At 45.1% G+C, this 14110-nt stretch overlaps 1 protein-coding gene across 1 annotated transcript in view; it reads left to right on the top strand.

Moving 5' to 3' along the window:
* APBB1IP (amyloid beta precursor protein binding family B member 1 interacting protein) overlaps nucleotides 1–12923 on the top strand; it is a gene marked incomplete at both ends in the record, with an annotated part of 49907 nt that extends 36984 nt beyond the window's left edge. Inside the window, 4 exons of the mRNA XM_084260688.1 lie at nucleotides 5204–5302; nucleotides 6238–6355; nucleotides 10204–10301; nucleotides 12384–12923. Of these exons, the coding sequence (XP_084116814.1) occupies nucleotides 5204–5302; nucleotides 6238–6355; nucleotides 10204–10301; nucleotides 12384–12923 (855 nt within the window). The remainder of the gene's footprint in view (nucleotides 1–5203; nucleotides 5303–6237; nucleotides 6356–10203; nucleotides 10302–12383) is intronic.
* Between the last annotated feature and the right edge of the window lie 1187 nt (nucleotides 12924–14110).

Raw genomic sequence — 14110 nt, forward strand, 5'->3', positions numbered from 1 at the left:
CACTGTGTAACAAAGTAATGTCTCTGTCTCTATGTGAGGCACGTGTAAGCGGTGGCATACTGCAGTTAGCCTTACTTTGCCTGAAAGTACAGTGTTTCGCACATGACTGTCACGATTGATATTGTTTTGACCTCTGTTAGTCTCACAGAGAGGTTATTACAGGGACTATGAATCTTCTTTAGCACAACCAGACTTGCGCAGTCTGTGTGCTGTACTGAACAGCTACCCTGAGACGCAGGAGCTGGGAAAGGAGGAAATGGGTTCACACGACTTCATACCAAGTCATCATTTGCAGGGACTTTCAGCTGTTCAGATTCTTGTCTGCATTGATTATCTTGAGTCAGCAGATTATATATTTTTGTAATATCTCCTAGATTTTGCATACGACCTGAAGTTTTTAGTGGAGAGTCGAGCTTGTAAAGGTCAGTGTTGATAGCAGAGACCTCTGCCATTTGTACTGTCAAAGCAATTTCACTATGGTACAGTTCCTCCTAAGCAAGCAAGATGTTGAGGCAGGGTGTGACGTCTCTTGGCTGAAACTTCATACCTTCCTATCCAAAGTAGCTTGCTTCACACATCCAAAAACACAGGAAGCCAAATGCCTCCGTCAGAGACACTTGCTAATAACCTTTTCCAGGTATAAACCTTCAGTATTAATCTTGCTGCTGGTGGTGTTTGGTCCTGTGGTCTGGCCATGCACACAGCTGCAGTAGGCAGCATCTGCTCTGGCAGCCTGGGGCAGTCCTCCTTAGACCAGATCCAAAGCTCAGGAGAAGTAATGGGGATAACTCCAGTCAACTTCTGGGCCCAGCACAAAGTCACATTTTGTGTGACATTGGTAAAGTTACACATTGAAGGCGAGCCAGTGCTGCTGCTGCTGCTGCTTCTCAGAACGTGAGACACAATACAGTTCTTAGCTGTTGCAAAGCGAAGACACAGACTGCCTCAGGGGCCTTGAGGTGTTTATCCTTCCTTATGAGAGCTGGGTGTTTGAACTGTATTGACAAAATACTCTTGTGACTGCCTGTAATCATGGCTGCTGATTGGAGTAATTTAATCAAGGAACTGATTGGGGTAATTTGGAATAGGCCCTGCCCTGCTGTTGAGTAGTTAAAATGGATTGCCCAGTGGAGACAATAGGCAGTAAAAGGCAAGGTAGAGGGTAGGCAGTAACTCCCAGTTGTCAGGCACAGGACACACTAGCCTTGTTTGCTGACAGTTGCCTCTCAACTTCCCAGGCTGGTGAGAACCACGTGGTCTCAGAAAATTCATAGATGACAGGGTAAGCAGTGAGATGAGGAGGATTGCTGCTGATGCTACATTAGTCAGATCATTGAGGAAACAGCAGGCTGAAGAACTCTGGAAGGGCCTTGTGAGACTGAGGTTCTGGCCAATAAAGTCTTAAATCACATTCAGTCCAGGTGTACACACAGCAACACATACAGAGACAGGAGCAGTCAGAACTTCACCTGTGAAAATACTTGGGGCTGACCTATAGTGTTCAGGAGCAAGATGCTGGTCTGGTATATAACTTGATGAAAGCTTTGTTTCAGTGCTCAGTAGCGGTCAGATATGTAAATCAAACATTAGGAATGGTTAGGAAAGTCATAGATGACAAAATAGTGACTGTCGCCATACCGTGGCCCAAGTCATTGGTTCCCTTCATCTTTGCAGTTCTGGTCCTCTCATCTCAAAGAGGACATAAACTTGGGGAAGGATCAAGGAGGGGCAACAAGGATAAACAAAGGCAAGGAACGACTTTGACTTGAAGAATTACTGCATAGACTAGAAGCCTGTTGGCTGGAAGAGCGACAGCTTGCCAGGAATGTGATGCAGATCTCTAGGCTCAGAAATGGAATGGAGAGGCATGGATAGGGGTCAGCCATTCAGTGTCTTGTCCAAAACAAGAATATTGCAAAGCTAGTAGCAGTCAGGTTCAGAGCAGAAGGAGGTGTTTCTTCATGGACTGTGTAGCAGACCTTGGAAAATTGTTGCTAAAAGATGCTGTGGATTCCAGAGCACTCTCTGGATTCAGTAACAAAGCTGAAGAAGTATCTGAAGGTGAAATCCATAGAAGAACCTAAATGTGGAGAAAACACATCTGGCTCAAAAAATCCCCCGACCTGAATAGTTGCAGGCAGGGAGAGTACAGAAAAGGAAGTATCATATATGCTTGTCTTTTTCTTTCTCTTCCCTCTGCTTTCATTTGTGGCCACTGTCAAAAGTCCAGATACTGGGTTCAAGGACCTTTTAATCTGACACAGTCCGGATGTTCTTGTGAAACTGGTATTTCTGTCAGGTGGCCCAGAGGAGAGGTCTGCAGCAGCCTCTCTGAGCTCCCCAGCAGCACATCCCCATGGCAGGGGATCTGTCTGTCCCATTACCTCCCTTCTTCTGTCATGTTCCTCTTCTGTCTTGTTTAGGCATTGTGCACTTTCTTCCTGATGTATGCATTAATTAACTGTTAAATTATAGAAGCCAGGGGTTTGTTTCTTGTAATAATACAATGTTGCTGCGATGTTTGAAAATGAGGAGAGGTATATACATCATTGGACTTCGGTGTCATGAAAGAGAAGAAACCCTTGCTAGCCTGGCTCTTTTCATTTTTGAAAGCTTTGGGTGCCATCTGCTGGGTGCAGCAGGAGCTTACACATGGGCACACAAAAGCCAGCTAGTCTTGGTTGAAAAGTGTTTGAAGATCTGAATTTACCCAGGGTTGCAGTGTCTTCATTTTCATCTCCTGGTTCTTTTGGCTCTGCTGGCCATAACGTAATGCAGGTCTATGGGATGTACTCTGCCACACAGCAAACTGCCTGCTTACAGCTCCCTTTTAAGGATACCATTCAGACTGAGTTTTCTAATGGTTTTCACTGTGTGTGGTCACATAACAGTGGAAAGCCATAAGGATTGTCCTGCATTGTGTCCTGGCCATGTCCTGCAGTAGTGGAACGTGTGATGCTGCTCCAAGCAGCATTCCGGCTGTCTGAGGCTGCTGGAGACGGTACAGGCAGACACTGGGGAGCTGGAGAAGGCTGTTTGTCCAGGTTACTACCTGTTTGATACCTGGTATAGGTGTACAGCAGCAAGATACATCCCTGTATGTTGAACTCCATGAAGGGATGGTGTGTGAGTGTACCAGGCGGGTGAGGCAAGGGCAATGGGATGGGCATGGTGCCCACTCTGCAGTTAAAGCCTCCGGTAACAGTGAGCCCAGTGCCAGCCCAGCTGGTATCTCTGGGCTTGCAGTGCAGGATGTCCCTAGCTCTCACCTTGGGAGTGCCCAAGAGCAAGGTCATAGTATAAGGTAGCCATGGGCCCTTCCAGAGGGCCAAAGTGGACTTGGCATATTCATCCAGGGGAGATGGCCAGCTATGTTTGCAGAAAAATGGCAAACAGGGTGACGACCCGTGTAAGCAGGTGAGTGGGGAGCTGTAACCCAGTTACCCACAGCACTGCCTTGGGACACATCTGTCACTGTAAGACCCCCTCAAGAGTAAAATCCCTGTTTTTTCCTTCCTCACAGTTATCTCCCTGGTGTATTCACTCTTGCTCTGTAATTCAACGACACAGGGCTTTGGCAGCAATACTTATTTGTATGGCTTGTACGGTCCTGTTCTCACATCTGTACCGTGCTACTTCTCTACAGAAACCACAGTGCCCTATCATGGGGATGCTGTATGTGGGTCCATGCTGTGTACTGCTGGGTTTTAAAAAAATAAACCAAAACTACAGCATGATGAAGTGGGTTATATTTAACACAGACCAGTTCCCTTTTTGTCAAATCACAGTGTGGCCTCATAAACAAGTTGGGTCAGCACAAGCAAAGGAAGCCTGGTGTCTGCAGTGCTGAGCAGCAACATGTGGCTGAGGAGCAAGACCTCTGCATTCAGGTCTGCTTTCAAAGCCCTGGCTCACCCAGCTGTGGCCAGGGTTTGGCATCCACACTGGGGATGCCCCAGTCACCATCAGGCATCTGTGAGGAGACATCTGGTGCCTGCATCAGTCCTGGGCTGGCAGACCCTGATGAGTTCCCCACATCCAGCACTGCTCTGCTTTGGGGGCCTAACAATATGCATAAAACCAGGGGGCTTGCTGCTGGGTAGAGCTGTGTTTTGAATTTTCAATTGCCCAGGCCAAAAAGAGAGTGGTTTGACAGTAGTGAATCCTTAGAGTGCAGTCAGCGGCTACTTGCTGTTTTCACAGGATTTCACTAACTGCAGCTATTATTTATAAAACTATAAATAGAATGAACACATAAATGAGGATAATGAGGCCTTTTCCTTTAGTTTCATTCTTTTCCTTGTGTATTAAGAGCTGGTAGTATATTATTCCACCCAAGCTACTAAAGACTTATATCCTTCTCTGCTGTAGCAGGGAAATGAAGTGATTGTGGAGTCTTAGAGAGGGTGTTCAGTCTCAGGCAAGTAGGCAGCCTGGCGTTTTGGTGATCTCTGAATGACAGTGGTACATGACCACATCCCACTACTACATTGATCAGTAAGGGGAAGAGATCCTAAAGTGTGTCCAAAAGAGAAAAAAGTTAAAAAATTGTAAAGGCTTCTGGTACAGACAAATAAAAAAGATTACTTCTGGTGGTGTTGAATTTTGAATGATCCTCTATCTAGAACATATGGCAGTATTAGAAAACTGTTGGCAAACAACAAGAGTAAAACAGAGTGAAAAAGTAGATGAAGAAAGCTAGAACTAGGCCCAAAGAAAGGCAGTCAGAAGGAAGAAATTGTTTCGGCTGAGAGGTAACGCTTAAACAAATTTCACATACTCTTTGAAAACTAATTATGTTCAGCATTCAGGCTGGATGCCTTACAGATGACAAACCACAATAAGAAACATACTTCCTTTCAGTGTTTATGCATTAAGTGTTGGACCTTGCACCATGGCATTTGTTGACTTCATTGATCTTTAGATTGCTATGAGATTTCTGTAGCCCTTGAGTTCATGTTACAGTGCATTCAAATTATTTCAAGCATATGCTGCCAGTGGCAACTCATGTACAGGTCATAATCACCATCTTTTTTATATTTTCTGCGTTCTTTTCCTCTGTTTTTACTGCTTCTTTTTTCCTCAAGTTAACATGATGCTTCCAGGCAATGTTCTCACCGAGATCCCTGTGCAGTGCCTTCACACTTTTGTATAGTGACTTGATTTCTGTGTTTGTCTTACCATATGGATCAATATCTTTCAGCACCCCCAGATTCAGAAGGAGTCACAATATATCAAGTACTTATGCTGCGATGATCAAGCAACCCTGCACCAGTGGGTAACAGGAATAAGAATTGCCAAGGTGAGATTAAAAGTAAATTTAGTTAAGTGTGCTTTCTGTCAAATCCTGTCATTACTTCAGTTAAAAATGTTGTGGCAGGAATAGACATTCATGCTAATTTTACCATGGAAAGAAAGAGCAGAAGGGCATGACCAGTCTGAATTTGCTGGGTGTTCCTGTACCCTAGTTATCAGTGTGTTTTTCTCATTAACATGAGGATGAACTCTACAGTTATAAAACTCGCGTACTCATAAAACTCACTCCACAGTTATTTGGCACAGTAAAGATGCTCAAGCTCTGGCTAGTCCAGCTGTGGCATTTTTCAGACAGTTCTGCCCAAATTTTCTGTTTCACCCCCTTCAGAAAGGTCTGAGTTCACAGACCATTCTCATTTGCACAAAACGTGAAGGGAGGTGGATTTCTCCATAGCCCATTACACTGGCTATACCTGGCTATACAGACCTGCTCCTGTTAGGAATGTGTTCTTTTCTGCCAGTTCTGTGGCAGGTTGACATCCAGTAAAGGTGTGGGGTAAGCATCAAACTACTTTGTGTCTTACTGACAGAGATGTTTGTTCTAGAGTCCAAGATTCAGTGTCTTGAGTCTCTAGTCTGAAAATGTAATCCTGGGAAGCATTGGAAAAAGATATTTATTGAGAACAGTTGGTTTTAAAGCCAAATTTCAGGATGTTTATAGATAGTGAAGTGAACATAAAATGTGAGAATGGTATCAGTAGGACTGTGTTTGGTCACAGGGATTCATGTTTTATTGTGCTGTTACAGAGACGCTTTCCACCCGGCCCTGTACAGAAACAGCACAGCGCTTGTCGAAAGCTGCTGTTAACAGCACTGGGCAGGAAGGAAGGGGGGCAGAAAAGTTGTCCAAGATCAAAACAAATGCTTGGCCTATTTCAAGCTTAATACCATGCTTACTGTGTTGTTTCCATTGTTCTGCAGTATGGCAAGACGCTATATGACAATTACAAAGGTGCAGTGAAGAAAGCTGCCTTGTCCTCTCGGTGGGCAAATCAAGGGACAGTGGAACCACGTGCCCGTGCCGGATCCTTATCAGCAGGTACTGATGCTGTCACAGCAGTTGAAATTGCATTTATTGCCTTCTTCTGTCATCATCAGCGTTGCACATAGTCTTTGTTCAGAAAATGATCCCATGGATTCAGCGAAGTAAGCTCTTGCTCCAGACAGCCCAGTGTAGCTCTGATCTATAACTAAGCTAGCAGCAGAGCTCTCACTTCAGAGTTAGAGCTTATTTGTTCATAATTTAATAAGGTATATTCTGTTATTCGTTATCCTCCATCTGTGTTTTATGGCCTGATGGTCCACATCTTGAAGTTCTCTGTTTGCCCATCCCTACACTGTTTGTGTGGGAGCTTTTCTCCTAATGAGAAAATGTGTGATATGCTGAGAACGATCATTTCGGAAAGAGGTTATTATAGGGTGAGCCACGCTCTTCCTTGCCTTTCATGCATTTGCATGTTAGGAGAAGGACACAGGGGGAGAAGGGATTGGGTTATTTTCTAACTTTACTTCATCATATTGTTGTTGCCTATTTTATCACTGCACAGATACAATCGTGCATGATACTCGCTGTAACTGGCATGGATGTTTTTAGTTTACATGCTTTGTTTATTAGGAAGGGCACACTGGTCAAGTGCTCACTGTCATGAGACAGACAAAGTCAAAATCAGTGTTGGCAGGTAATACTCTGAGTTCTCATGCAGACAACTCAAAATCCTCCAGACACCTTTCCAGGGCTCTAGTTTGCCTTTTCTCAATACATGTGGGAAGTGGGTGGTCTTGCTGTTATTCCTTGGAGTCAAATCGTGGTAATACATGTACATTTGGGTTAGGAAGAGCCAGTAACAGATTGTTTTGTGATCAGAGGATTTTTTGATGGTTGTAGGGTGGGGTACTGTAGTGAGGATGGATGGGACAGTCACGGAACACTTTGCATTTTGGTGCTGATGGCAGTAGGTGGTTGTGACTGGCCAGTCTGATGCTGCAGTCTGTACTGGATCTGGGCAGGGTGAAGGCCTTATAAAATATGTTACACATCTGTATAACTTCAGCTCCTGACTAAAATCCATGAACACTGCATGTGATCATAAAACATACTGTTAATCTTAGCTAATGGATCCCATTAAATGGTTAAGTAGCCTGGAAGGATTTTAGTCACGTGTGTTGTCTCTATAGAAATACCTCTGAAGGATCATTAGCGTTCTAATTGAGGCAAGTCACTGTGATTTTTGCTGTCTTACAGCTACTGTTACTGCCCTGTTTAAAACCTGGGGCCCAACTGTAATGCTATAGCCTGAATCGCCTGTGAGCAGTTGTTGGCTCCTGGTTTGGAAATGGAGCAAAGTGTTTTTTCTTCTGTTTTCAGATGGCTGTACAGTGCAGCCATTTGTATGGGCTCATCTCAATACAGGCTAAAATCTGCTACAGAAAGCTGCAGCCCTGTGTGAGCTTAGCAGGGGGCTGCGCTCTATTAACTCCCATGGCAGCCAAAAGCAGACCTCAGGAAGGCAGGTGGAACTTCTGTTCTCACATCTCACGTAGCCGGTATTCCTTGGCCACGTTGCTGTAGCCAGCGTTTTGAGTGTTCATGTATACCCCAGAGCACGCAGTCTGGGGTTCTGGAGTGTCCCAAGTGCCAGGCATATCTCAGGCAAAAGATGTCGTTTGCCTCTCGGCCTCACTGTGTGTGTCTTTGGACACTGAAAAAACAGTGTACATTGTGTGCCAGCACAATATTGGTATGTTTGAAGATAAAGGATCTTGCTTTGTTCAGATGTTCCATGTCACTACAAGGCTCAGTATTTTCATTATAATTTTGGGTATCCATATTTGACTACTTTCTTTGTTTCATTTTGGGGGTTATTTTTGCTTAGTTATTCATTTAATGTGAAATTTTGGAGCAATTCACTTGCAAAGAATACTGTAACATTGAAATTTAAAATAAGTTTTGATAACAGAATGCATGAGCTAGCATACCAGATTGACTGTGGGTCCTGTAGCTGACCGCATATCGCATGCGTGCAGGTGTGGGGCAGGGTTTGATCTATCACATGCTGCTTTGAATGAAGTCTTGCCAAGTTTATGGAATCCACTAACAGAAGAAGAAACAGAGTACCTCTTAGCCATGTCCCAGCTTCCTGGTATAGTGCATTTGCCAAGCAGAACACTGTACCTTGGATCTCTCTCTGCTCTCTTTCATTTGGTTAAATCTTGGCATGACTGAGGGCAGCAACACCTTCGAGCAGCGCGAAGCCCAAGCTCCTGCTCTGCTATGCACAGCAGACAAAATGAGGAGAGGCAGTAACTCGCTCCACTTGAGGGCATGGCCACAGAACCCAGGGATTTACTTCTCTCTCCACTGCATGCTCACAGCCACAAGATTGTTTTTTATCTCTTTATCAACTTCCATGTTAGTCCTTTAACACACAGAGACTGTAGTTTGAACGATCACAAGAGTGCTTTAGATGAAATGTGTTGAACAACGTGCAGCATAAAGCACAAGGACATAAAGCACAAGGACTTCAGACCATCTTCTGTCATCCTCTGAAGCCTAAAGAGCCCAAGCAAATGCAGAGTTTGTCCTACTTCCCTGTCAACTGTGTGATTTGCAGGCACAGCAATAATTTATGCTGTTTCTTACCATTTTCATGGTAGCTCTTTGCTAAAACCATCACTGTGCTCAGCCTTACATTGTGGACAGCTAAGGATACATGCATTCTGTTATCCTACTAGTACACAAGTGGAAATTTGCTGTTTCTCAGACCTGAAAATTACAATAGAGCTGAGGCAGTCGTTAAGGGTTACAAATGGATTTGTAATCCTAGATGTAATATCTAGGCACCAAACACTATCTACTCTTTCGATATGAACAGCTTCCAGAAGTTCTAGACTAAACTGAGGAGTTTATTTAATCCTCATCAGACTACACAGAGGCTGAGGGGTTTTTTTTTTATAATTAAACACAGGAACTTGTCCTTTCTTGTCCTTTGGTCTCACATTTGCTTACTCCAGTTGGCAGCACTGAGTTATTGGTGCATGTCCCTTACAAACACAGTAATGGTGGCAGGTGTTTTGCAGAGCTTTAGCCTGGTCAGCCAGCAGATCTTCACTAATCTGAGAACACAGTGAGGTTGACAAATCTTCCGTGATTCCAGATGGGGGAGAACGTTCAGAGCTACTGGCTCATTTGCTAAAGAAAATGGATCAGCTCTCGTGACTCACTGATTGGAAGCTATGGCACCTGTAATCTTTAGCCTAAAGTAAAGGGAAAAACCCCATGCAATAAAAAGTGCAAATGTAATCATGCTACAGCACGCTGCAAACCTCAAAATGCTGTTAAGACAGGTATTTAACAATGGAAGGACAGAGGGTGGGCTTAACTTTGCCAGTTCGATTTCTGCTTAGCTTCCTTTCCAAAGGCAGCTCCCGTCCTCTACTCCTATGTCAGCCAAATGCTCCCCTTCCATGATTCCTGTTTACAAGTAAGGAGAAGGAGCTCTTCATTTGCCATCACCTTGACACACTCTGATGATTTCTGTTGTATGTCTTCATAATTCTGGCACTTACTCTTCCTGTTGGATTGTCGGCTGCAACCATGGAGGCACGTGGACAGGTATTAGTTTCAAGGTGTCTTGTTTACATTCCTTAGTTCATGAACTGAATATGAAAAGTCACAAAATAACCCAGAAGTAAAAAACAGACATCCTCATGGATTTCACTGAATTATTTATAAAAAAAAGACCCTGTAGTTCCTTGGTGTGGTTCCTTGGTGGCAGTTGCAAAGACACTTTTCTAGCCTTTTTTCTTAAGTTTGCTATTCCCTGATCTGGTTAATATCACAAAAACATAACACTCTAACACTCCCTTCCCTCTGTCTCCTCCTCACAGGTGCTGTTCAGTCAAATGGACAGGTTCCCCAAAGAGACCGTCGTTCCAGTGTAGAATTTCCAGAGACTCAGAAGACAGTGGATTCACCAGAAGTACAGGTCAGCAGTTCCTAGCAGTGCACTAGTTAAACGTGAGCTACTAGTGAACCACCTCAAGTTTATTTTCCTTCGCTGTCTTCACCTCTCAGAGTGGCAGGGTACTGTTGTGAGGAGGATTTGGCTCCTGCAAACAGCGTGCCCACTGCACAGGAGCAGTGAGCCACTGAATGCAAGGGGAAGGCAGGGCCATCTGCCACTTCCCTTACTTGGGAAAAAGTAAGGGAAAACATGACATGTTTTCATTAGGCTCTAAGTGGATCCCTTGGTTAAGCTTCATGTTGTGCCTACTTGCTCCATCTCTGGCTGTGAAAGTATCGGTATAGTATGAGGACTTCAGAAAGACCCCACAGGAAAACCCCATGGTTATCTGCAGTTCATTATTCAATCGCTCCATCTTGCATAAAGTGCACAGGACAGGTCAAATGGAATTCCTAGGATTTCTCTGTCACCTGCATTACACATCCTACGCTTCCTGTTTCTGTCTTTGAGTTCCTCCTTTAAAAATATCTGTTTCTCTGTTCTGAACTTCACTTCCTCCGGAGCAGACCATATTCTCAGAACTCAGCCAGTTCCTTCCTCCGATGTCTCATTTACTTCCATCTTCACACTACTCCTTTGTAGGAGAGTGAGGAAGAGAGGGAGAGCGTGTCACGCTTCGCTCGTACTACAATTGGCGCTGCTGACTGCAGGGCAGCACAGCTAACTTTTCTCTAGCAGAAGCAAACATGTTGCCTTCTTCACCTCACAGCCTCTATGGGCCTGGGACCAAAGGGTCAAGCTGAAGTCTTTCAGGGTGCACTGTACTAGAGTTAGAGCCCAAAGCTACCTGAGACTAAACTGATAAACTGATGTAACAAGAAATGAATGTGTTACAGAGCTTTGTTTCCAGCAGAGCAGGCTTCCCACGGGTTTACAAGAATAGATAGTGTGTTTGTGTGGCAACTGTCAACAGCTACCAGTTGGCACCTAAAAAAAATAATGAGCAAGTTATATTCAGGTTTATTTATCTTCAGTGTTGACTAGCAAAGAAAATTTAAAAGAAAAGCCAGTTAAAATGTTGTCAAAACAAACATTCCCATCATGAAATGCTATCCTACATTTCCCTTTTCTTAACTTTATGATGGATAACTTGATGGATTTTTTTCATTTGAAAAGGTTGCCAGAGGGTTTGCACATCTCAAAACCTTGCAAACACGGCGAGGACTTGGTGGCTGCAGGGGCCTCTTTGTCAGAGTGCTGGTGCAGAAGCGGAGGAGCCGTGTGCAGGTGCCTTGCCCAGCAAGCCGCAGCCACCCCTCCTCAGGCCCTTGCCTGGTCACTGGGGGAAAATCCTTCCCAAGCTGTGTGCCACTCAGAATGGCGACAGGCGGCTTTCCCAAGCGCCTCCCTTCACAGTACCTTGCGGGGGGTTCTCCCTCCCGCACAGAGGGGGCCCATGGGTACATGCACATCACACCGTGCTGCAGAGCACCGGGGACAGGGTAACTGGACACGTGAACTTTAAATTCCCAAATCTCTCCACCTTCTTCCCGGTTCACTGCTGCTGTGTGTAATCAGTTTGGCACAGATAGGTGACTTCCTTGTTTTAGCTTTATCCAGAGGCCCAGCAGCCACAGCTAGATCTGAGATGGAGATACAGGGGGGTAACAGCCAAAACTACATCTGCTTTTTATGTTCTCAAATCTTACTCGGTATTTCTGGATGCAAAACACAGCACAGATATTTTTTTTAAGTCTTCATGTTCTCGGGGACCGAACAGCAGAGTCCAAGATACTCAAGAAAGTATTTTTATATGTGTTACTAACTGCAGTTCTTTGAGATTTTAAAAGGACTCATTTTCTGAGGACAGCACTCAAAGAAGCACTAGTAGTCAGGAGGGAGCTTTCCACCATCAAAGCTTTGCAGGCAGCTCCAGAAAGACAACATACTACTATTTGCACTCTTCAGGCACAATGTGCTCAGCTCTTGTCACCTCCTGCCTGCTGCACCCTTTTCACACCCTGTCCCTGTTCTCAGGTGGTGCCGTTCGCTCGCACGTGCGCTCACTGTGTCGTGTCCTTTTATTCCTTCTGTTTACTACAGCCGAAGTCAAACCACGTCAGTGCGTCTGGCCTGGCCCAGCCAGTGATGAGGTCGCAGAACTACCAGAGTAAGAGGATGTCACTGCAGCCTCCTCCTCCACCTGAAAGGAGGTCATCTGCTGTTTCTGTTTCACCGCTTCTACCCTCCAAAGTCAAACGAGACAGCGGCATTTTTCTGACGGATCCAGACAGCTTTCCAGCCCCCCCACCTACACTGAAGGTCGATTTACCACCACCACCACCACCACCATCTGATTTCTGTGAACCTCCCCCTGATTTTGTGCCTCCACCACCACCAGCCTCCAGCAGCGGTAATGGAGACGTGCCATTACCCCCTCCACCTCCACCTGTCGCCAGTAAGCCATCACCTCCAATGAAGAAACCTGTGCCGCTTCCTTCAAAAAGGCTGGAAAACACAGAACAAGCTGCAGGGCCACAGTCAACTGCGCCACCTCCCACTGGGGGTGGAGGCAGGCAAGCAGACTTCATGTCTGACCTGATGAAAGCTCTTGAAAAGAAAAGGGGCAACAACAGCTCCTGAACTGTGGGAGCTAGGGGACTGCAAGCCATACTTGGTTTTCTGAGGTATCATGGAAGGTCATGCTGGATCGGGCTCCTCCAGGAGGAATTCTCCTTCAGAGTTCCTCCTGGGGGGGGCGTCTAAAGGACTGAAGAACTCTATCCTCTACCTTTTCCTTACAATCTGTTCCTGTGCCAGACCCCCCTCTCGCCAACCCTCCTTCCCTCCCCCCCCCTTGCTCCCCCCTGGCCTTTCCCCCATTAACTCGCATTCCATCATCAGGCTGGAGTAAGAACTGCCTGTAGAGTCTTGCTTGCTCGCATCAGGCCAGCCAGGGTTGGTGGAGCAGCACATAGGACCATCCAGCCAGTGAATTTCATCTTCTGCGGCTGCCTCTTGAGCAGAACTGGAGCTGAAGTCAAAAATACAAGTGTTTGTGTGTGAATTTTGAGAGGTGGGAAGAGCCCTTTTCACAGATTTCCTCTCAGAGTTCTTTATCAGGAAGCCCCAGTTGTGTGGGGATTTTTCAGTAAAATGTTCTTAGCTTTTTAGAAAGTAGTCTGTCCAAAAGTGTTACACTTCAGCTACGTTATTCCAGGCCATTTCCTGACAGTGTCACCCCTCATGTTGTATGCTCCTGCTTCCATAGGAAACTCCAGCCATACCTGTTGGCACTCACCACTGTTGCCTTTAAATCCCATTTATTTGGTTCATCTTAGACAAAGAGAAATTTTTATTTTTAAGTCCTGTGTCTTGCTTCCCTTGGTAAGGGCGGATTTTTTTCCCTGTTGTCTTCAAAGTGTACTTAGAAATAGTCTTCTGACTGTTATTTTTTTGTACCCGATAGGAATGTCTCCTCCTACATTTTTTTTCATTTGTTCTCCCATTTTAATTCTCCCTTGTTCCTGTAGGCAGCATTCATTGGTAGTTCTCAACTAAAAATAACTTCTATTTGGTACCTGCACAAATTGTCAGAGTTAATGAACAGGCATTCTACTAGCATTTCAATTAGTTTAAAGTGTTTGCCTCTACCTTCTGGTCGTTATTTTTCCAGTCTTTGCCTCTCCTCATGCCCACCATTCTCTCAGATAACATAAATAATGTATTTGGGTGTCCTGCAGTGCAAAAGCAGAGTGTGCAGTGCAAATGGATCCAGGAAAAAGCAGCTGACAGAACCAGGGGCAAGTGCAGCAGTTGGTCAGAATGAA

Source organism: Gallinula chloropus (genome assembly GCF_964237585.1).
Source record: "Gallinula chloropus genome assembly, chromosome: 2".
NCBI classification, from domain to species: Eukaryota; Metazoa; Chordata; class Aves; order Gruiformes; family Rallidae; genus Gallinula; species Gallinula chloropus.